Source organism: Otolemur garnettii, unplaced genomic scaffold (assembly GCF_000181295.1).
Source record: "Otolemur garnettii isolate 467f Iridium unplaced genomic scaffold, OtoGar3 scaffold00015, whole genome shotgun sequence".
Lineage (NCBI taxonomy): Eukaryota > Metazoa > Chordata > Mammalia > Primates > Galagidae > Otolemur > Otolemur garnettii.
In genome coordinates, this window is record NW_003852410.1 from 25,047,320 (window position 1) to 25,072,249 (window position 24,930).

Genomic DNA, 24,930 nt, shown 5'->3' on the forward strand with positions numbered 1-24,930 from the left:
TGGAATCATATTGGTAGGAAGTAAACCTCACATGGAGGAAAATAAAAAGTAAATAAGGTAAACAGCAAAAACAAAAACAGTGCCCCCTCCCGGAATAGGGAGGAGAAGGATAAAAGAAAATGTTTAACTGTTTTCCTTAAGAAATGAGCTAGTCATTTCTGTTCCTCGGGAAGACACAGAGTAGAGAGAGTAACCCACTTTTGGTTTTTTTCAAATTTGTCTTTTTCCAAGAAGGTGCATGTCAAGAATCATAAGAATCTCAGAGACTCAACATATTCCTGTGAGAAGAGACAAGTATGACTGACTAGTCCAGGAATGCTCAACCTGGATCTACAAATGGCTTCCCAGGAGCCCGGATGCCCTGGAAATCATTTGCAAATACATAGGGGGTGGGAGGAGCTGTATGTGTTTTTCTGGACGGGCTAGGCCCAAGTATTCACCAGCTTCTCAAAACTGTTTCCACTCAGAAAAGTAAACCACTGGGCTATTCAAATCCTTGGTTTTTTAAAGGAAAAAATTCATTCTCACAGAAGGCAGAAAACTTCCCCAGAGCCAGCCAGGCAGTCAGGGACCCGCGTGTCACACACTCACCACTGGCCGGGCCACTGTCCTTCATGCCTAGCCTATTGGGGCCCCTTCACCACGACACACTGAGGCAGACACAGTCAGGACCTCTTTTGTGCAGATGGGCACACTGCTGCCCTGAGGGTTCAGCCACCTGCCAGGAATGATACCAACTCCTCTGTGGAGTGATTATCACTACACTAAATTGTCCCTAGGCAAAAATAAACCCCTGGGCTCTGGTGAAGGGTGAGCTGGCCACAGCCCCCCACACACACACTCATTTGTAATGACTCATTCTTTGCTCCAGCCTCATCATACCTTCCCCCAGATACTAGTTGTCAATCAAACTTTCCACCAGTGGCAGCAGAGCCTGCCTGCCTGGCCCTGATGCTGGCTGGGTGCCCTCTGCTGGCAGCATTGTCACCAGCAGCAGCTGGGTGACCCACCAGTGTGGTCTTTTTTGTGATAATGGGAGGCTGTTCCTTGGACTGCCATAGAGAGTGTTTCTATGCCCTGATTCTTCCCAAGCTTAGCAGAGACACATTCAAAATCCTGGTGTTACATTCATTCATTCGACCGTTTTTTAGTTTGTTTCATTATTCTTATGTTTCATTTTTATTAACCTTTTTAATTAAAAAAAATCCATGCACATTGTAAAAGTAAATAAATAAAATATGTAGATAGCGAAAGCTAATGCTCTCTTCCCACCTTGCCCTGGTATCCCTACCCTAACAAAAATTTTGTTTTGGATTTATGGTGTATTCTTCCTAAAATACATGTGTATGTTCAAGCATTGAGGTATAAGTATATGTGTATATATCCCTCTTTTTTAAAAATCACAACTGGCTGAGTGCAGTGGCTGATGCCTATAATCCTAGGACTCTGGGAGGCTGAGGCAGGAAGATTGCTTGAACTCAGGAGTTCAAGAACAGCCTGAGCAAGAATGAGACCCTATCTCTACCACAAAGTTAGCCAGGCATAACTGGTTATGGGTGACCATAGTCCCAGCTATGGGCAGTTAGCCAGGCATAACTGGTGGTGGGTGCCCGTAGCCCCAGCTACTTGGGAGGCTGAGATAGGAGAATCATTTGAGCCCATGAGTTTGAGGTTGCTGTAAGCTATGTGACTCCATGGCATTCCAGCCTAGGCAGCAGAGTGAAACTCTGCCCCAAGAAAAAAAAAGGCACAATGGAAAGTTACTGTATATAAACTGCTCTGCACGTTGCTTGAAATATCAGTGTGTTTGGAAATTAATCCCTATCAGCCTTACTGGCCTGTCATCCTTTTTACATAGCTACATAGTATCCTATTATGTAACATTTTATTTACCAAGTCCTCTATTGATGGATTTTTGATTATTTCATCTTTGGTTATATAAACTCCTTCAGTAAGTAGCCTGTAATTTATTTCCTTGCATAGTGTGTAAAATTTCCCAAAAAATTCTTTTTGCTGACTAAAATTTGAAATGTAGCACATACTGCCAAGCTGTCCCCTACAGAGCTTGTCTACCTGATACTACCACAAAAGGCATAAGAGAGCACCTGTTTCCCTACACTTCTGCCAGTGCTGCAATATTATCAAACTTTCATTCAACAGATAGGACTGTGGGCAAACAGGAGTAAGGACAGGCACAGATCCTCGCCCTCACAAAGCGTACTAGACATAAAACACAGACGTAAACCCAAAAGTCATAGTGCAATGTGGGAAGTGTCCTGTTAGAGAGAGGACAGCGGGAAGGAAGTGAGCAGCAAGAAGGTCCAATGCATCTGAGCAGCAGGGCGGGGTGGGGAGAGAGAGCAAGGCTAAGCTGTGGAGGCCTGGGTCAGGCCCCTCCTGTGTACCCAGGCAACCAGGAGAAGCTGTGGCTGGCTATAGGGCATGGCGGGCACATCAGCATCCCCGCATCAAAGCACAGCACACAAGGGCCTTGGCTGAAAAGAGGAAGTGCTGATGAGGAGCCTGCTATTTCCAGATGAGGTCCCTGGTCTACTTGGGTCTCATGGGCACCCCAAAGGACTCTAGTAATCCCTCAGGGCTGACGCATGCCAAGGAGCCAGGGGCCCATCAGGGGCGTAGCAGCATGGCGACAAAGACAGAAGCCAACTGCAGTCATTTCATCTCTCCATCCACTCTGGGGAGACTTTCCCCAGGAGCAACCACAAGGCGGGAAGAAGCCTTTGTGGAGCGGCCAGTAATGAGCTGCGGCCATTTGTGACATGAATGGACACCATATTGCCAGTGGGAAACATGCCCAGAATCCATATGGTGGGAGGCCTGTTAACGAGCTCTGGGTGCCCAGAGTGCTGCTCCTGCTTTGATTTTGCCAAATGGGCAGGAGCAGAAGGAAGCCAAGGGTCTTTGCGGCTGCTATTCTGGTCCTGGCTGGGGTTCCTCTCACAGCCCCAGCCCTTCCTGGCTTCCCAGCATATCACACCCCTTCCTCACTCAGGGTCAGCCTCACTGGGGTCCACACCACCCTCCTGTCCATCTCCCAAAGGGTCAGGCCTCAGGATGTGGCATGTGATTCAGGGTGATATGTAAGATCAAGGAGTTCCTTGAGGACAGGCGGATGTCCCTGTGACCCAGAGATACCCTGACTCTCTCATTTACCCCCAGCCTCCATCCTACGACATGTCGCAGTTTGCTGGTGCCACTTCAGTGAATTTCTACATCTGATGACATAGTTTTAACTAAATGGACCCTCACAAAATAAACAAATGGCCTAAGATGTCAAAAAACTCTGATACTAGTAATAAGAGACTGATGGAAACAAGAAACTGTTGGAGTTGACGCCTGACTGTCCAGTATCCTGAGATGAAAACAGTGCTGCCATCGTCAGATGGGGCGAGACATCAGTCCAGACATTTTGCAGTTATTCAGACTACTTGAACTACAGATTTACAGCCAATCTTCTTAACAATGCAACTTCCCCTAAATATATGTGGTACCTTAAAATATTTAAAATATAGCTATTAATAGTAAATAACTACCACAATTAGTAGGCATTTGAAACATAGCATTTTTTTTAAATCTTTAGCCCATCTTTTATTTGTATGTATTTTATGATATATATAGTAAAGAGAATATATTAACACAAAGTAAACATATATAATGTATAATAAAATGTCAAAGGGTCAGGCACAGAATCTGAAGACATGGGAAACCAGCATATATGAAGCATATCACACTTGATCTTAGCCAAAAGGCCGAGAAGCGATATATGAAGCATATCAAATTGATTTTTTTCTTCCTGCCTTGGCCTCCTACCTTTCTGAGGATTTTATGTAGGTGCACAAAAATGTCTAGCCTGTAAGCATGGGCCACGCTTGCATGACGGGTACAGCTGACACAGCTTCTACAAGGCCAGAGAATCCACCCCTGAGACTCTGAGCCCCACCCAGCTCCTTCCAGAGGAGAAAGAAGCCCAGGCAAGGAGCCCGCCTTTCCTGCACCTGGAGAAAATAAATGCTTTGAAAACAGCCAAAGCAGCATGCAACAAACCAGGGCACGCTGCCATCACAGAAGCAAATCTCAGCAAGCCCAGCTTTTGTTGAGCCTATATTTAGTTCATGTTCCCTTAGTTGAGGGGATTTTCCAAATATTTAACTCCTCCATGAGTGCATGTTCCTTGGATCCCACGTGGCTCCTGGGAACTCCGTCATCACAAGATGAAAAAGGGATTTACAGAGTTACTTAGGTCTTACTTCACACCCAGCATCAAGACAAGGAGAACTGAGGCAGAAGACTCAAGTCCAAGTGCCATCTCTGAAGCACACCAGTGAGAGGCGTTTTCGAGGAGCTGATCCTTCTCCACACCAAGTGCACCTTCTATGCCAGGGCGAGGTTGGGTGTTATCTGATAGGATTTCCAATCAGGTGAAACTGGATTGAAAGGTGTGACTCTACATGAGCCCCTTCCCTTCTCTAAGCCTTACATTTCTCTTTCATCTAAAAAGCCTCCTTACAATTTCCTCTGTGGTCTTTAAGGAATTTAAAATAGTGAAAGAAATCTTAAAGAATAGGGGGGAGCAAAGGTGGACTAGAAGGGTCCTCTAAAACTAAGCCCATGTCTGCCATTCACACATCCCTCTTCTTATATGAAAATGAAAAGATGCAGGTGTGGACAGGGTTTCTTTAGGACTTAGCTTTCAAAAAGTCAAAACAGAATCACAGAGTCATAATTTTTTTCTTTGACAAAGTTAACCAGAAAGGGAGAGGAGGAGCAGGAGAATGTATTTCTGTCCTTGGGCCTGGCAGTTCATCTCCAGCCAGCCACAGTGCCTAGCGAAGACTTGGCTAGGGGACCTGGTCACATCACTCCACTGCTCAGCATCGAAGTTTCTAACGTATTAAACATACCAGTTCTTCTGTTTTCTGGCTAAAGTGATTGTCTTTTTTCCCTACAGGTTATTCTCCATCCCACTCCAAACAGCCCCAAGCAGTCTGAGTGGCACAAGATGACGGTCTCCAAAAACTGCCCTGATCAAGATCTCAAAATCAAACTTGCTGTCCGAATGGATAAGCCTCAAAACATGAAGCATTCTGGGTAAGTGTTTCTTTGCCAAGTGTGATTCTGGAGCCACATCCCTTTGTTTATCAAAACAAAAATAGAAACAAAGGGCTGGGCACAGCGCTCACACCACTAATCCTAGCACTCAGGGAGGCCCAGGCAGGTTCAAGACCAGCCTGAGCCAGAGCGAGACTTTGTCTCTAAAAATAGCTGGGCATTATGGTGGGCACCTGTAATCCCAGCTACTTTGAGGCTGAGGGAAGTACTTCGAGTCCAGAAGTTTGAGGTTGCCATGAGCTGTGATGCTACTGCACTCTACGGAGAGTGATAGAGTGAGACTCTGTCTCAAAAAAAAAAAAAAAAGAAAGAAAGAAAAGAAACAAAAACAGGATCTTCACTGAACTATCTGGAAAGAAATATAAAGGATTCATGAGAACGCATTAAAATATTTAACTGTGAAATTTACTATAGGCTTCTTCAATTCTGATTACTATATTTGCATTTTTGCTGCCAAAGAAGAATAATTTCTTCTCTTTCTCTGATAGGACTTCCAATACAGGTCAAAACCTATTAGAAGCAGTGAGATGATTCTGGTGTTGGGAGATTTTATAGGCTCAGTGTACCTTGTCAGCCTCATCCAGATCATTCAGAAAGTATGAATCACTCACCTGTGCCTTGATTAACAGCCCCATCCATCAGTTGTGAGCAGTGACCGTAGGCCACCTTCAAACCATCAATTCACATTGAATCAGTTTTAGCATTTAATGTAGCATTTAAATGAATGGGCAATAAATAGAAAATCTGTGACCATCTTTACTTTATAAAGTCTTGACAAAAAATAACCAATTAAGTAATTTCAAGTAGAGCAAAAAGAATAGGTTAAAAAAATACAGATTAAGCCAGTGATTTATACAGAAAATGTTTATTGACAACTAAACTAAATCACTTGGACCAGCCCTGTTATCTCAAAAATGTGATGACTGAGAGGAGCTGAGCTGTATAACTCTGAATAGTGGGCCGTTTAACAGTGGAAGGGAAGGCATTATTTCCCTTTGTTAACCTCCTGTCATTCTGCTTAGCAGAATATCTCTCTGGTTACTAGAAAGATCTCATTAATTCTCTTTTGAAAATGTGTGTGTTTATCATAGGGCTTGCAGTGCTAAAACTGCCATTAAAAGTGAGAATTGGTTGTGTGTACCAGAGGTTTGGCAAATTAGGGCCACTCATTCAGATAGGTTTAAAGAGGTGTACATTTAAAGAGGACTAATTCTTAGTCCAGGAGCTTGTGGCCAGGTCAGTAAGGAATGTCCCAGTGGATAAGGAGACCATAGCGTACACTGTCAGGGAGTAACACAGTACCCTTAGGGTGGTGTTGGAGAGTGCCAGGAAGCAAAGAAAGCCCAAGTTTCCAAGGAAAGGTAGATACTTACCCATCAGGGTACCAGAGAGTCTCAGGTGTGAAGGGCTCCAGACAAAGCAAAGACCACCCATGAGCTGCAGACTTGTTACTGAACCCAAGCTTGGCTTGGATTGGGGGGATTGGCATTGCCTATGTTGAGCCCAAATTATTCCAAACTCAAGGTAGAATTATGGCAAAGCTTTTCTGTCTGGGGGTATGCAGAGGCCTTGGAGAAGTGAGCCAGGCCCTAAGTACACACTCAGTCCTTTGTCAACCATCCACAATGATGCACAAATAGCTCTTTCTCAATTAAATCAGCTTCTGATGAAATGTCTGAGGTCAATTTTTCCTCCTTCTTATCACATTCTTGGCATACATGTATATTCCAAAAATATTAATGGGATATCTTTGTAGAACTTCTTCCCCTCAGTGGTAAACATCCTAGTCTCAGGACAGAGGGGTTGAGAATTCTGTTAGATTCCTGTAGTATACAGTAGCAGTTCTCAACCTGTGGGTCACGACCCACAGGAACCGTATTAAAGGGTTGCAGCATTAGGAGGTTTGAGAACCACTGGTCTACAGGAAGAGATGCTGCATCTTCAGCAAAATCCTGCCTCACGAGTACTCAGAAAATACTTGCTGAAGGAACCAGCACATGAGTGAGCGAAAAGGGGGCAGGTAGAGAAGGGGAAGGAAGAGGAGTGGGCAGAGAGAAAACAGAAAGAGAACAAGAAGAGGAATAAAGGGATCTGTGCTCTAAACTGCTCTTTTTTTTTCCTTCAACTTCTTTAGAAGGATCATACCTCAGCCTGCATTGTGGGCCCCTCTGCAGCACTCTTCTAGGAGTTTTACGAACACTCTCTCATTTATTCCCCACAACAACCACTTGCCATAGGTATTGTTTGTCATGTCTCACATTCTTTTCATTCGTGCTGTTGGAAACTGCACCAATTTGAATTCATTTGTAAAATCATCTTAATGTATTTCAGGCTGCCTTGACCCTACAGGTGACAGAGGGAGTATGTAGCTCACTCTGGCAGGTTCCATAGCTATTTCATACAACTAGACTGCCATATGAAAATTACCCCTGCCAGGAAATACAGGAGAGCTTAAAATAGCTCCGAAAAGTAATCAGTGGATGCCCTAATCACACCTTCAGATTCAATGTGACCTAAATCAGAGGTCAGCAATCTCAATTGCATAAGGGGCTATTCCAAGAAATTAAAAATGTTTATGGACTAAATTTTTCTTCACTTAGATTTAAAATAGCTTTGTTGAGCCCTCTCATATGGGGAAAAGGGACAGAAATATCAGAGTAATATCACAGCTTAAAGAGTGGGAGAGAAAAAGGAATTTTTAAGAAAACACAGCTGAAGTTTTAAATTGTATCCACTTTAATGTTTTTTGAACCATAAAAGGATCATCAGAATCGCTGGGAATTGCCTGTTGGTGTACACTGTGTTTTCTTGAATGAGCCATTGGGCCATTCAGAATAACTTTCCTTATGGAATAGAAAAACATCAATGAGAAAAGTCAGCACTGCCTTTTGATCTTAAAACATTAATATCTTAACATTTTTATTTGAGAATTAGAAATTGCTAGGTAGTGGGCGGCACTGTGGCTCAAGGAGTAGGGCGCCAGCCCCATATACCAGGGGTGGCGGGTTTGAGCCTGGCCAAATCTGCAAAAAGAAAGAAAGAAATTGCTAGGTAGCTAATTTTCATCTTTTACATCAACAGGATATTTTCAAGTTCAGAAAGTGCATTCATTTTACCCCTGACACAGCCTTAAGCACTAGGCTAGTGCATTCTCCCATCCTAATAAATGATTCTCCCTTTGCCCAGATGCCCAGAACAAGAACCTTGGAGTAGTCTTTGATGTTTCTCCTTCATTATGGCCCCTCATCTCATCCACTGTCAAACTCTTTTTCACTCCACCTTCTAGATAAATCGAGACTCCTAGCCACCCCCCACCTCATCTCATCACTGGCCTCCAGGCCTCTGGCACTGCTCCCCTCACATGTTGCTCCCACCTTATACACAGGCCCTCTGCTTCTGCTCATGCCTCCCTATAAGGTCTTTTCTACCCTGAAGCCAGAGGAATTTTTAAAAAACAAAAACTTGAGTCAGTTCCTGCCACTCCAATACTGGAAACCTCCAGTGACTCCCAGTTCCTTGAGGGTAAAAGGCAGCGTTGCTGCTATGTGCTGCACCTTGATCACTGCCCAGCTCACAGGCCTCCTTGCTCTTCCGCAAGGTACTGAGTACACCCCCAGCTCAGGGCCCTTGTCCCTGACACTTCTTCTGCCTCTCATCCAGATGTCCAGTGGCTCATCTTCATCTCTCCACGTCTCTACACCTTCTCAGAAAGCCTCACCTGCCCACTTGTGTCCTCTCTTACTCTGCTTTCTCTTCACCAGAGTACTCACTGTTGTCACATGTATCGTACACTTTTGTTTATTAGTGTCTGTCTTCCCCCACAGACTTTGAGTTCCTTATCAGAAGGGACATTTGTCACCTTTGCTCAGAGCACCTTAGTAGAGGGCCTGGCATGTAGCAGAAATCTAATAAATTATTTATTGCATGGGTGAAAAAGTAAATAAATGAATCCCCACTTTACAGATAGAGAAACTGAGGCTCAAAGAAGTGAAAAGACTTTCCCAAGTCAGAGTAAGAATCATACCTGGGTCTAGAATTAAACCTTTCAGTTCAACTGTAATGAAAGACCTGAAGCTTGACTAAAATACAGAGTGCCACGTGGCTTCACTTTGGATTCATTCAGTGAACCACATTCTAGCAATCTGGAGTAATTCATAGCAATTCTAATTTTCCTTTTATATTTTAACAAACCTCAAAGGGGATATAGTTTATAATCAACAGCCATCTTCTCAAAGTCCCCTTTCCTCTATTATTTTCTTAGCTATGCCTCTGCTCTAGACTTCTTGTTCATCAAAACCATCACACTCCTCCAAGACCCCATCTTATTGGCACAGACTCTAAAACCAGACTACTGGACCAGACTAATTAAATATTGTTAGGATTCCATCTATCTTCCTTGTTGACTTATTATCTACAAATGTCAATTAGATCAAGTCAGTTGGTAGCATTGTTTGAATATTCTGTATCTTTATTTTCTATGAATTACTAAGGGAAAGATATCAGAATAACTGAGTATACTTTTGGATTTGTTTCTTCTTACAGTTCTGTCCATTTTTGCTTCATATATGTTGAAGCTCTGTTATTAGATGCATAAACAATTTAAGATTATTACTCTTTTCTGATAAAGTTACCCCATTATCTTTATGAAGTGATCTTCTTTATCCCTGGAAATATTCTTTGCCCTGAAATTTACTGTACATGACAGTAATATAGCCAAGCCAGTTTTTTAAAAAACTGTTAGCATGGTAAATGTTAGCTGTGTTTTAAAATAAAAGGATGTGGGGGGTAAGGGGACAAGGAATATGGTATACCTTTTGGGGGCAAGACACAATTATAAGAGGGTCCTTAATCAACAAAAGCAATCAATGTAACCTGGTTCTGTGTACCCTCAATGAATCCCCAACAAGAAAAATAATAAATAAATAAATAATAATGAAAGGATAGAAAACTCTAGACTTCTTTTCTATCCTTTTATTTTTAACTTATTTATATTTTTATAAATCCTTTCCTATCCTTTTACTTTTAACTTACTGACATTTTTATAAAGTACATTTCTTATAGACAGCATAGAATTGGGTCTAACTTTTTAACTCACATCTTTTAATTAGATTATTTAGTCTATTTATATTTAATGTGATTTAGGGTATGGATAGGTCTAAATTTATCATTTTGCTATTCATTATCTTGCTATTTTCTGTTTGTCCCCTTAGATCTTTGTTCTCTTCTTCCTCTTTTTCTGCCTCTGTTTAAATTAACTGAATATTGTTTATAATTCCATTTTATCTTCTTTCTCATCTTATTATGTCTAAATACCAGTTAGATTAAATTGCCTAGAATGAAATCCTTGGTACAGCCACTTACCAGCTATAGGCAAGTCACTTAATCTCTCTGGTCTTCGTTATTTGTCAATTAAAAAGAGATTTAAAAGGATTTTAAGAATTATAAAATCATTTTTAAAAGAATTTTTAACCAAAAAACTGCCTTCCCTCATGATCACTTACAATGTGCCAGGCAGCACAGAGGCATAGGGGCAGATAGGAGAACAGGTACAACACCCTCCCGCCTCAGAGCTGAATCTTACTCTCCACCTAGACCAGAGCAGAACCAAGTCCGGGATTTCCCTGTTTCTCTCAGCAATCCTTTCCCTCTGTCTGGTGCTTAGTGGCAAGCAATTCTGGAAAATGTCCTTTTCCCTGCACTAGAAGCTTATCCTCAATCATCCACACAATAAAAAATGTTCCCCATGCAGCTATGATTTAATAAAAAATTGTTAAGAGGAAAAAAATATTCCATGAATAGTTATCACATTAACTCATCATGTTCAAGCCTAGTGCTAAGCCTAATAGATACTTAATAAATAAGTATTGTTGTTAAGTACATGACCAATTCATATTAAATTCACAACATCACATGAGGGAAAACTGTCTTTTTTATATACAAATGAAAAGTTACAAGAATTACATGTTGCTGCCCTGCCAAGTAATCCCAGGTCAGAGGGACACTCCCCCCCACCCTGCCGGCCCAGGGGTCTTCCATAACTCAGCAGTTTAGGAGATTCCTGGGGAGTTCAACCCAAATATACCTTCTTCTTTTATTAGCCCCTTGGAGCTCACTCTGAACTCTCATAAAACTAAAATGACCCCAGCAAATGACAAGTATGCCAGTGACCTACTGGCATGGGTTTTTAAAAAATACCACAAGGAAAGATATAGTAGAGTCATGATGTGAAGTTTGGCCTGGAGCTCCAAAACTGGACATGTATGCCTCCCTTTATTTCCCAATAGATACACACTGAAAAGCTGAATTCAAATGAAGAATCCAAAGAGAAACCCTTTGCAATGTTGGCATTTATATACTCTTTCCATTAGGACTATTATTTCTACTACGACTAATAGTAATAAGCATGACAACAATGCCTAACATTTTTCTAGCCTTTACCATGGTGCCAGTTACTATGCTAAACACTTGAAGTGCATCTTCTCCACAAATCCCCACAACAACCTTATGAGGTAGATATTATTTTATCCCCATTTTACAGCTGAGGAAACTGAGGCACAGGACAGCTAAGTCAAAGGAGAGTTAATGGCAGAACCAGAATTCCCACCTAGGTGTTTTCCCTCCACTCTGAGCTGTAACCACTAAGCTATCCTGCAGCTCACAACACTGGAATGTTGATTTATCTGTCGGTAAGTCCAGATTTCCACATATTCAGACAGCCTGAAGGAGACAGTGGAGGCCACTAATGCCCACACAGCTAGCTCTGTCTGGAGTGCGAGGAACTGGAAGGGAAGCGTGTCTGCGGTAACAGAACCTCCATCTGCTCCAGGTGCTGTGCGTCTTGTTTAATGAGCATGTTTCAGCCCAAGAAAATAAATAGCCAGAGCTGACTAGACAGAAACAGTACATTGCAGCCCTCCGTTTTTCTTGGTTTTGACACCTTCTGGTAGGTGCCAAATTAGCAATAAATTCTGAGGAAAACTTCGGAGGGAAAAGCCCTCCCTCACACAAAGCAACTGATACTTTCCAAAGGAGAATTGTTAATTTTTCTTTGATCCCACCAGGTTTCCCATTCAGAAGCCTGTAACCAGAAATCCCCTCTGTTCTATTAGAATATCAATGCAAGTTCTTACTCCAAAAAAGAAACCAAGGCTTATCATCTAGAATGGGAGGGAGAAGAGTGTGATAAAGAGGACGCTTTAGAATTAGACTGTTCTGAGTTTGAATTCTGGCTGTTGGCTGGGCGCAGTGGCTCAGGACTATAATCCTTGCACTGTGGGTGGTTGAGGCAGGTGGATTTCTCAAGCTCAGGAGTTCAAGAGCATCCTGAGCAAGAGCAAAACCCTGTCTTTAAAAAGTAGAAAAAATGGCAAGGTGTTGTGGTGGGCACCTGTAGTTTCAGGTATTTGGGAGGCTAAGACAGGAGGATCATTTGCACCTAGGAGTTTGAGAGTGCTGTGAACTAGGCTGATGCCATGGCACTCTAGCCTGGGTGACAGAGTGAGACTCTGTCTCAAAAAAAGAAAAAACTTCTGGCTGTCATTAGCTGTGGGAGTTCCAACCGTAGAATTAATTTATTCATGTAAAGAATATCAAGCAAATCATAGAATAGGTGGACAGATGTGGGATAAATCACAAAAGTGGAATGTGAGAGGATAAAGTCTGGGGCACCTTTCCCAGTAAAATGGAAATACTAATATAATGGTGTAGCTGATAGTATTTGCTTTGTGCCAGGTATTGTTCTAAGCACTTTTTCTACTTTCATCCTCATAATCCTTAAAGTAGGTAATAGTACTACTATCCCCATTGTATAGATGAGAAAATCAAGGTAAGATAAGTCTAGCAATTGGTTCACAATTGCACACAAACCCAAGAAACATCTCTCCCCATGCGAACTCTTAACCCTTCCAGGTGACTATACTAAATTCACTTAAAGTGACTGGCCCAGTGCAGAAAACTAGTACTAAGCAGTAGCTATTATCTTTATTCTGAAAGAAAAGTTAATAATTCAATATGAATTACATGTGGTACCTTCTAGTGAATTTCTTTTCCTACCTCCATTCTTAACTATTTAAAAAATGAAATTATACACACGTTAGATGTTGTACCTGTATTCATTGTTTCAAATTTCTTTATGTGGATGCAAGGGAAGGGGACACACGTAGTACCTGCCTGTTATAATTCAAGAAAAATGTGAGACTGTTACATCCAAACTATAACATTTTTTGCCCACTATTTTCATTCGATCTTTTAAGTTGACCACTTGCCTATGTACATAAGCCTGAGGCGATTTGGTTTCATGTCTTTAGTGATTTACTGCTAATAATGATGCATCTTCCTCTGTGCACAGAGAGATTTTATTATACGCCTGACATTTATTGTGCGTGTGCTTTCTGCCATGGCTCATTCTTAAACTTCACAAGCTTCATCTCTTATGCTCACAACAATTCTGTGAATGAGGAACCATTCATTTCTGCCCTGTTTCACAGCGCACTAAGAGGCTGAGTATCTTGCCCAGCATCTCAGAGTAACTGATAGAACTGGACGTGGAAGACTATACTCTCAACTGTCACAGGCCAATAACTCTCCCTCTCTGTGTGTGTCTCTTTAGCCTTGGCTGAGCTTCCCTTTTATATCTATTTCTGCCATGAATATATTAACATATTATTTCAAGCACCGGTCAGGACAGCTAAGTGATCCATTTAACAACACACTCGACTATGTTGGCCTCAGAGCTGTGCAGGGCTAATAAACCTACCAGCCATCTAAGCACACTCACCGCCTCAGCTTCAGTCCCACCACCACCTCTCCCGCCTGCAGTCTCATGGCCATCTCTTTGCTCATCTCTCTGCCTTTTCTCTTGCCCCTTCATAAGAGTGAAAGCAGTTAGGAGGCTCTTGTGCAGTCCAGGTGGGGATGATGGTGGCTTGAGTGGGGAGCAGTAGTGAGGATGGAAAGAGATGGGGTATACTTTGGAAGCAACGTTCAGGTGATTAAGAGTCTCCTCTATAGTTGTCCATGGACACACAGATACGGGCAGAGACTGAAACAGTGGCCGTAGGAAACGGGAAGAGAGAACAGAGTGAGGAAATCTCTAGGGGTAAAGAATCAACTGCTCTTGACTCCTGAGGAATAAGGGTGAGGCAAGAGAAGGACCTACGATGACTCTTGGTTTCCTGGCTTGAAGGGCTGCGTAGATTTTGGCTGCTAGCCCCTCCTAGGAGCCCCAGAAATTTGTCACACAGTAAAAATTTTAATTAGGTGCATTCTCCATTGTGGTCCAAAGCAGAAATTCTTTCTGATTTTATATGAAATAAAGACTTGGAAGTTGTCCAGTGGTTGTTGATGGCAGGTAAGCCAGTTTTAGAATTCAAGTGCATTTGAGTATGACCAGATCTCTCCTTTCTTCCTGAAAACCACCCCCTCACTTCCTAGATCAACACGTCAGTTTACATAACAACCTACAAGGCAAATGGGATAACTCATGAATGAATGAGTAATGTTGATCTTAAAACCTCCAAGCAGCTTTGAGCTGTGCCTCTGGGGTTCTTCATCTTCCTTTTTATTTTATTTTTACTGTGTAAAGATTCATTTCCATCAACAGAAAAATATTTGGAAAAGAAAAAAGGGAGTAGAAAGGACTTCCTAGGTTGACTTGGAACTTTGTCCCTGTCGTGTACCAGTGTTTTCAGAATTACAGCAAAAGAGTACAAGGGAAGGTTTTCCTGAATGAAATTTGACAGGAGGCACAAGGGTTTAGAGCTGTGAGATTTATCACTTTTTTTTTTCTTTCTTGTGCAACATCTTTCAGGAGTTCCCCTACCTTTTAGCACATTTACAAATTAAGTTGCAATGTAATGTTTTCCAAGGTGCTTTCCAGCATCAGTCAAGGAAGCTAAGTCAGGTTTGATGATGGGCCACAATTCCCCAGGCAAGTGGGAGTGAATGATGTCTACAGTCCTTGTGCTCAACCACAGGCTCCCAAATCTGTGCTGTTTCTGAGCCACATGCATTTCCTTGCTTAAGAGGACCGCCCTTTGTAGCAAAATGTGTTTACCAATCCACTCACTCAGGCACTGATCTAACTCTGGTCTTTCTCCTTTCCCTTAGGTATTTATGGGCCATCGGTAAGAATGTCTGGAAGAGATGGAAGAAAAGATTTTTTGTATTGGTGCAGGTAACTCTTCAGCTCTAATGTCTATCTTAAGAGACATCAGTAGTAAAGATTTGACAGGATGAATGGATGCTTTTTAACTGAGGTATAGTAGTAAACAATACACAAAACTCAAGCATTTAGTTCAGTGAAACTGTCCATATCCTCATGTAACCATTCAGAGGAAGAAACAGAACATTTCTAGCACCCAAAGAGTTCCCTCATTCTCTTTTTTCTATTTTTAACAATGCACACTCATCATTTCTTAATTCTAACAATAGAGACATATGTATAGTAAAATAGGTCAGGGAGAATAGATTCTCATCACTGACAGCTTGTGTCTGATTAGGGCAGTAAAGACATTAACACTGGCTTAAAAAAACTTAGTTTTTCTAGCCAGGCGTGGTGGCTCGTGCCAATAATCCTAGCACTCTAGGAGGCCGAGGTGGGAGGATCTTTTCAGCTTGGGAGTTCAAGACCAGCCTAAGCAAGAGTGGAACCCCATCTCTACTAAAAATAGAAAAATTAACTGGGCATTGTGGTAGGCACCTATGATCCCAGGTACTTGGGAAGCTGAGGCAGGAGGATCACTTGAGTCCAGGAGTTTGCGGGTGCTCTGAGCTTAGCTGAGGCCACAGCACTTTAGCCTGGGCAACAAAGTAAGACTGTACCCCCCTACCAACAATAACAACAACAAAAAGAATTTAGTCTTTCTAAAGGTAATGAGATGGGTATTATGAGAAAAGTCAGAATGTAGTTAGAATTTTGCCTCTATTTTATCATTTAGTATGTTTGATTTTGACTTACCTACAGGGACCACTTCACTGTTATTGGTGCCTGGGCTTCTGAAAATCTTAACCAACCTTCTGTAACCATGTTTAATAGTTTGGAATGTACCTTTAGAGACAGACTTTTTTTTTTTTTTTAACCAAAGCTAACCAAATTCTTTACGTTGCTGTGCAACTTGTTTTCTCATGCAAGTTATTATAGATATTTTTCCATTTTTGTACGTATATCTCTGGCTCTAATACCTGTAAACTTTTCCCTTTTTAATGGACTTCTAGGCTTTCCTAATTGGGGCTATTATTAACAGTGCTGTGAGGAACATCTGTGTATATGTAGATACAGATATCGATGCAGAGATTGACGTTAATACACTGGTAGTACATAAATAATATCTTTACTCTCTTGAATATTTCTTAAAAATATTTCCAGGAATAGTAATACATGTCCTTTCAAAGCTCCCCTCTTCCCTTCTTCCCCCCACCTTGTTTTTAGTTTGTTTGGGTTTTGCATCAGGATTCTCCAGTTTACAAAGGAATTTATCATTACCTGGTTTTAGTTTGCAGGTTCTAGAAGAGCATTTAAGCTATAATTCAATTTCCAAAAATTTAATTTATAACATACACTGAAAGACATCACAAAAATGAGTCAACATGCAACTTAGCAACTAAAGGTACTTACTGGGTTATTGACTCATGATAAGAGTGCTACTAATTCTGAGACCTCACTATAAAACCACACCTCCCTCTTAGGTCTAAACGACCTTGAAGGTTCCAGCAACTCTAAACTTCTAAGGCTATCTCCTCTACTGATCTACTCAAGTCTTTCCCCTACTGCTAAGGCAAAGTGCAGTTCTGTGGCTATAAGCAAGAGGTCATCTTTGCTTTCATTATTGTTATAGGGCACAACAAAACCTTAAGAAGTAAATTACCTGGAAGAAAAATTTTGGAATGATGCCCATCCCCCAAATAGCACCTGGCTAAGCGATAAAAGACATTTCATCCTAAGATACATTTTCTTAGACTGTCAACTGACTAATATTTGTTGAGCACATCCTGCATGTGGGGCACCATGTGAGGATATAGAGAAGAATAGTGAGGTCTGGTCTCAGTTCCAGGAAAGTATCCATTAGAGTCTCGTTTATGCAAACAGCAGAAATAGAGTCAAGCTAATGGAGGTTTTAAATAAAAATGAATGTATGGAAGGCTCTGAAGGTAGCTCATAGGATTGTTGAAAAGGCTGAAGGTCTCATCCTTATTAAGGACAAGGCCTAGGATAGCTCCAGAAATCTAGGTGGTGGGAACACTGTCACTGGCGTGGTCAGAGGAAGAATTGGCTCTGGCCATTTTCTATCCTAGCATCACTCCACTCAAGGTTCACATTTCAGAGAGAGGGAGAGAATTTAGTTAGTCAGCCTGGGATACTTGTCCAAGTAGTGGCAAGAGTGAGGAATGGCGCTTTAACAGATAGTCTGTCCCACTGGACTATCTTCAGTGCAAAAGCAGGATGCCATTACCGTGAGGAGAAACATGCTCGGCAGGTAAAAGCAACACTTCAGTGTCCTCTCTAAAGATAGCACATGAACGGGGAGACCAGATGCATCAGAAGAGGCAGTGCTGAGTCATGGATGGGCCTCATTAGGTGGGACTTCTCATTGCACTTGGCAGCCACTCTCAGAATCACTTGGGAGCCTGCCTGGCCTCCCCCAACACGCTGTGTGCTGCTTCAGGGCCAGTTCTGTTTCGGGTTCTTTTCGTGTCCTTCCCTCTTTCCCTCACCATGCTCAGTACACATTGTCTAGCCTGGTGGGCATTCAGGAAGTGTTTGCTGGAAGAGAAAAGACAAAGGAAGAGAGAGGAAAAAAGCACAGGCATGCATCAGATGGTTCTAGAAAAGGAGACATTGTTTTCTCTGGAGAGGGGCTGCTGACAACTTCCCAGAGGACAAGGATAAGTGGTCCTCTCACCTCCGTGTGGAATCTCCCTTCCCACTTCAAGGTAACTAGCAAACGCTCTACCATCCACACGTTTCTTCTCTGAGATTATTTGAAATGATGAAGTACTTCAGAAGAGCAGTTGACCTCTTATTTGAGAGTGGATTTTGTGTGTGTGTGAAGTGGGGGAGCTGTTCTCCAAAGCAGCAAGAGGAAATATGCTGAAAATATCAGTGTATCCATGTCTGTTCACTAAGTAGAGAGCTGAAGGAGACAGAATGACTTTTTTAAGGCAGTGCAAATGTCACTGATGTGTTGGGGCCTTCACACAGAGCCTTCTACTGAGAGAAGACGAGAATTACACAGCCTCTAAAAAGCAAGCTCTGCTCACTTCCAAAAATCATCAAAGGCACAGCGCATCTAAAGACAAGCATCTTTCCTAGAAGGGCAGGGGAGAAGCATATGAGGATTCTGTGAGCTGTTTTTATGTGCATGTGATTCTCATTAACTTTAAAGAGCCATTGAGGGACATCAGGGACATCAGTGCCCCAAATTAAACCTTCAGTTTCAACCTGAATCAGATTCCTCCCTTAACGTCTGTGACCTGAAGAGGTGACATGACAGCCCCACCATCACAAAGTCAGTGGGGCAGCCAGGGTGAGAACTCAGGTCTTCTCTTTCCATCCCTGTCCTAGGCACCACCACAACATCCAAAGGTATTCAGGTGTCCTACTCAGAAAATACTGCGTAATTTTTTTTTTGTTCTTCCCATTTCTTTATTCTCCCTTATTTAAGTGATCACATTAGAAGCACAAAGTGATAAAGAAAAAACCCTCTCTCTTTGAAAGAGCTCCAAGAGAAAAGTTCAATGCCACCAATCCTGGCCCAATTCAGAGGAAGCAAAAATATCCCAGGTCATGTGAAGAAAAGGATGGCAATCCAAGCATTGACGGTCAGTGCCCAGCAGCCGCATGCAATGTTGAATTCAGCCAGACGTTCAAACAGTTTCCAGTTTCTTTTTAGCCACCAAACCCTAACACTGAAATTCAAAATGTGAACATAAAACCGGGAGAACTACTCTGGTTAAATTTGAGGCAGAGCGAGGAAGCTGGAGAAAGGAACAGGCTCCCTGAGCTACGTCTGCTCCCAGGCAGCTTCAGAGGGAAGACAGCCAGGAAACCACCAAACAGAAAGGGAATTTCCCCAAGGGATGGACTGAATCTTTGTTTCTTTCAATTCAGATGTTAGATCTTGTGGTGTGTATTTTATAGAAAGTTGGCAACACAAATAATTTCCAACACAATTATAATTTAATATGTAAGATTTAATCTAAGGAAAATAGTTAGAAACACCTAAGAAGAAGAGAAGGTATCCAAAATTAGTGTCCCCAAATTCCTCCCCTGCCCTACACATGCACACAGAATCTACTTTTTTGTTCATAACACCAAAGTGTTAAAATTCTCAAGTGAAATTTCCTTTTAAGGCTTCTACTTTGGGAAACCAAATGATAGGTTGTAAAGGGACTTTTACTAGCTAGGAGCAAAGGACATAATCCTCAGAGAGTGTTAAACAAAGCAGCAATTCCCATTTTGTAAGGATTGGGGCTAAAATTATTATAGAACTGGCTGGAGTCTGCTCCAAATACTGTGAGGGGATGATGCAACTTCAGGGTGTTCCTGCCAGAGACTTGTGCATTCCTGTACTATAAGACAGAGCTCTCCAGTGTGGGCCTGGGCCTTCTGTCTCATCAGTTATTTAAATGCAGGTCCCCAGGTGCCCTCCAGAAGACTCTGATGCAGGAGGTGTGGGATGGGGTACTGCAACCCATACATTTAACAGGCATCCCAGGAGATACTGATACAGGTGGTCCAAATACAACCCCTGGAGAAGGAATGCATTGGATACTAATGGTAAATGTGCAATGTATCACCCATACCAGCTTAGAAAGTCTCAACTCTATCATCTTTTTATTTTAAAAATATTTTTCTACTATACTCAGAAGATTTCTGGTTAAAATCAGCTTTTGATTGGTCTTCAAAGTGTTTCTGAGACATTCCCTCCCCATTTTCCTCTAACAATAGTCACTTATATTTATATTTGGTTGCTTCAAGTTTCCAAAGAGCTCATCAAGCCTATCTTTACAATATTTCTGTACTACAGTAAGGACAAGCCTTTGCCCAATTTCACATCAGAGGAAACTGCATGGTTAAATGGCCTCCTAGGCAGCCAAATGTGAAACCTAACAGAAGTGTTGACTACAAGTACCTTCGACTCCAAGAATTTAGATGGAGCTGGGGCCTAAAGAGATTTATACACCCCTAATGTTCTAGAACTGAATCACTTTGCATCAGATGGAACCAATGTAGTTCCTATGTCTGTAACTTGTCTTTGATTCCCTACAGAAATAATTACTAAAATGTTCTGTTTTCAGAAAATTGCTAAAATGATAAGAGGTTGTTGAATAATGTAAAATGCCTTAGAATATAGCAGTAGTCACCTTGGAATACAATATTAAAATAGTTAACCATGAAGATGAATTGTAAGATATGTAAGTAGGTGAGTGACTTGTACTCTGAATGAATGTCTGTTTTCCCCACTCAACTAACTCCACAGTTATCCTGAATAGCATTTATATTTAACATTTTAGGGGCAAATGACAGGAATCAACCCAACAAAGCTTAAGTTTCAAAAGGAGATGAACTGTACTGGTTAGATAATTAAACTAATAATTAACTGAAGAGTCTTCTGGCATGGCTAGGTCCAGGGCTCAAACAATGTCATGAAGACTCAGTCTCTCTGTCTATATAATTTCTTGGCTCTGCTTTCCTCTGAGCTGACTTTACTCAGGAGAGATTTCTCCACATACTGGATTCCAGCAACCCAAACTTTACAACACCTTCCTTACCAGTCCCCAGGAGAAAGAAAGGTCCCTCCCCCACAATAGTTCCACAATGGGCCCCAACTAAGCTCCAATTGGCCCAATATGGTGATGTGTACTTCTATGCACCAATCACAAGTAGTTACTAAACTGATTGGCCAGTCCTGGGCCACGTGTCCCACCCATCCTGGAACACCCACTTAACTTTCAGCCGGAGGTGCAATTAGCACCGCTAAAACTGGAAAAGAGGGATTAGTTCCCCAAGAAAAATAAAGGTTCAGTTGCCAAAGAGAAATGAATGTTCCACTTATCATCATCTCCATTTAAAAATCGTGGAACTGTATCACAGCAAAGTTAAGTGAATTGCCCCGGGGTCCTATAGCTAGAAAATAATGGATCTGGAAATCCACTCCAGGTCTACACAACTCAGAATCCTCCTCTCTGTACCCCATCACTGGCCTTCATTTCAGTGTCAATCAGGAGTCTGGGGCTTGGCACCTGTAGCTCAGCGGCAAGAGCGCTAGCCACATACACTGTAGTTGGCAGGATTGAACCCAGCCCAGGCCTGCCAAACAACAGTGCCAATTGCAACAAAAAAGTGGCCGGGTGTTGTGTAAGGTGACCAGACTTCCCGCTTTTGGCAAGACAGTCCCGATTTTTAACAATTTGTCCCGTGTCACGCAGCGTTTTAAAAAACTCCCGATTTTTGGAAAGAATGCTCCACAAGCTAGGGAAGGGCTGGACAATGGGAAGGGAATTTATGATTTTTGGCTGCTGAAAAGGTTAATGTAACTCCTTTTGGGAATGAAGAGGTTAATGTAACTTCATTTGGAAATGAAAAGGCTAATGTAAACTCCCTACTCCCCTCCTGGGCAAGGTCTCCCAGGTGGACCGCCCTACTACTTTGAGCCACAGGTGCCACCTTATACATAATTTTTTTTAATGTATTATATTTGTAAATTGTACTTACATTGAAATTTTAAAAATATATATTACAATACTATTTTTGCATTCTATGAAAATTTTTGTTGCTCCACATAGACCAAATTTTTAATTAAGAATCCCCCCAGCCCCAACAATGGTGTCCCACTTTACCAATGTTAAAATCTGGTCACCTTAGTGTTGTGGCAGGCGCCTGTAGTCCCAGCTGCTTGGAAGAATGAGGCAAGAGAATCACTTAGGCCCAAGAGTTTGAGGTTGCTGTGAGCTATGACACTACGGCACTCTACCGAGGGCGACACAATGAGACTCTGTCTCAAAACAAAACAAAACAAAACAAAATCAGGAGTCTGGGATTTAGACGCTGTGATCTCTTTAGGCCCCAGCTCCATCTAAATTCTTGGAGTCAAAGGTACTTGTCGTCAACACTTCTGTTAGGTTTCACATTTGGCTGCCTAGGAGGCCATTTCACCGCGCAGTTTCCTCTGATGTGAAATTGGGCAAAGGCTTGTCCTTACTGTAGTACAGAAATATTGTAAAGATAGGCTTGATGAGCTCTTTGGAAACTTGAAGCAACCAAATATAAATATAGGTGACTATTGTTAGAGGAAAATGGGGAGGGAATGTCTCAGAAACACTTTGAAGACCAATCAAAATGACATCACATTAAAAATGGTCCTTAGTCACCAGGAATTGTGTGTTTCACATCATGAAAATTTTTTTCATCCTCAAATCTTAGGGCAATCAGTTAATGCTTCCCAACCAATTGAATATATTGCCCAACCACCCAACTGCACTAAATCCCCAAGATCTTACAGTACCATATACCTCTCTTTTTAATGCCTATCACTATTAAAATAACACATTTCTGAAATAATGTGATTAATGTCTGCCTGTGCACTAGACATGAGGGCAGGAATCCTGTTTGATTTTGTGCATCTTTATATTTCCAGCACCAAATATACTACCTAAGTATTTGCTGAATGAATGAATGAATTTGCCATAAAATAACACTTTTCTGAAATGTACGTATGTGAACTTTGGGCAAGAGCTGGTAATCAGCATTCAGTAAAAATAACAGCTGATTAATTCTCAAGAAGTATGACAAAGGCAAGAAAAAATAAATTTGGGAAAATCCAAGTGTAAGTGATTATATATTGGTTTTGTAATAGTATTGAGTACCTTGGATACTCTTTTTCCATTCTTGAGATACTTTACTAAGAAGAATATGTTCCAACTCCATCTAGGTAAACACAAAAAATGTAAAATTTCCATCTTTTTATGGCTGAATAGTATTCCACAGTATACATATGCCACAGTTTGTTAACCCATTGAGAACCACTGTTTTAATATATAGAAACTGTCCAGAACACTTAAGGTTGCCCCAAGTTTCAATTATATTTAGCAATGAGAATCCAGTTATGAGAAAAGAAAGTTAGTCTTTTCTTGTCCCTGAGTCTCTCTTCACCTTCCCCAGTCACCTACAGAAAGCTGAAATACTTGAACATACAACTAACACAAAATGCATTTTCCCAAATTTATTTTTTCTTGCCTTTGTCATACTTCTTGAGAATTAATCAGCTGTTATTTTTACTGAATACTGATTACCAGCTCTTGCCCAAAGTTCACATACGTACATTTCAGAAAAGTGTTATTTTATGGCAAATTCATTCATTCATTCAGCAAATACTTAGGTAGTATATTTGGTGCTGGAAATATAAAGATGCACAAATGATAAAACACAAATATAGTGCAGGAAGAAGGAGGAGAGAGGATGGAGAGGGGAGGGAAGGGGAGTAGGAGGAGGAGGGGGATAAATATTTGGTGGGATGTCGCCTAATGTACACAATGCAAGGGTACATTTCAAAACAACTAAGAGTAAATTATAAATTTTGTCTTATCACAAAAACAAGTGAAATGAGAGTTATGTTAATCAGTTTGATTTAAGTATTCCACATTGTATCTCAAATCATCACATTGTATCCCATAAATGTATACAGTTATGATTTAATACAAAATTAAATTTAAAAACAAAATTCTTTAAAGTCAAGGTACAACTCAATAAATAAATAAATAAATAAAATAGTGGTTCTCAAATCTCAGTGTACATTAAGAAATGTCTGAGACAATGATGAAAAATGCAGATTCCTAAGGCCCACCCTGACCTGAGATTCTGATTAAGTTGGTCTGACTTAAAGGATCTGCGTATTTATAACCTACTCTCCCCCATCCTATGAAAGTTGCTGCCGTCTAGTCTTTAAGAAACATTATTTCATGGGTACAATAAACAGTATTTGGGTGATTGGTAGGCACATTTATAGCCCTGACTCAAGCCATGTATCAAAACATTTGTACCCTCTTAATATTTTGAAATAAATAAATAAAGTAGATACACTGGGAAGGAGGGAGAGAAGGGAAAGAGAGGAAAGGAAGGAAAGAAAGGAGAAAGGAAAATAAAGAGAGGATAAGAAGGAAGGGAGAAAGATTATTTCAAAATATTTTCTCATTTAAACAAGTAGTTGGCATTAAGCTAAGGGATTCTTTGTGTATTTGAGGTCCAGCTGCCTTTACAGTAAAACCATGATGACTGTACCTTCAGAAGCTCCAACAGTCTATCCCATTATTGTCTGCAAAAGTACTTACCCTTGGAAAATACCAGTGATGGTAAAAAGAGGGTCCTTTAAGCCCTCTGTCCAAAGTGAACCGTCAGCTGTCTGCTGGTCACTTGAGATCATTCATCTCTGTCTCTGTTGTTCTATGCTGAGCTTTCTGACGTTCACAGCCACCTTTCTCACTTCCTGACTTTGACATGTATTCCAGGTTCTGCTGTCCCTTTAATACAAGAATGCTTCCTGCCTCATTGAGTTTTTATCAAAATAGAGTTTAAAAAGACTTCTCCAGTGACAGGGAAACATGCATTTCATTGGGAATAGTTTTCATTTAGTGTGGTTTTGTGAAACTTTCAAAATAACTTTAAGTTCCCCAAATTTTACTGTTCCCACACCTTATCAGCACTCTATAAAAACTGAGGTTCCCGGCTCGGCGCCTATAGCTCAACCGGCTAAGGCGCCAGCCACGTACACCTAAGGTGGCAGGTTCGAATCCCCAGCCCGGACC

General features: G+C 41.4%; 1 protein-coding gene across 6 annotated transcripts in view; it reads left to right on the forward strand.

Moving 5' to 3' along the window:
• The window catches only part of CADPS (calcium dependent secretion activator), a 484,159-nt gene that overhangs the window by 293,311 nt on the left and 165,918 nt on the right, over window positions 1-24,930 (forward strand). For all 6 annotated transcript variants that reach the window (XM_003785525.1, XM_003785526.2, XM_003785527.2 and 3 more), the window contains 2 exons: window positions 4,970-5,109; window positions 15,238-15,304. In XM_003785525.1, coding sequence (XP_003785573.1) covers window positions 4,970-5,109; window positions 15,238-15,304 — 207 coding nt within the window. The remainder of the gene's footprint in view (window positions 1-4,969; window positions 5,110-15,237; window positions 15,305-24,930) is intronic.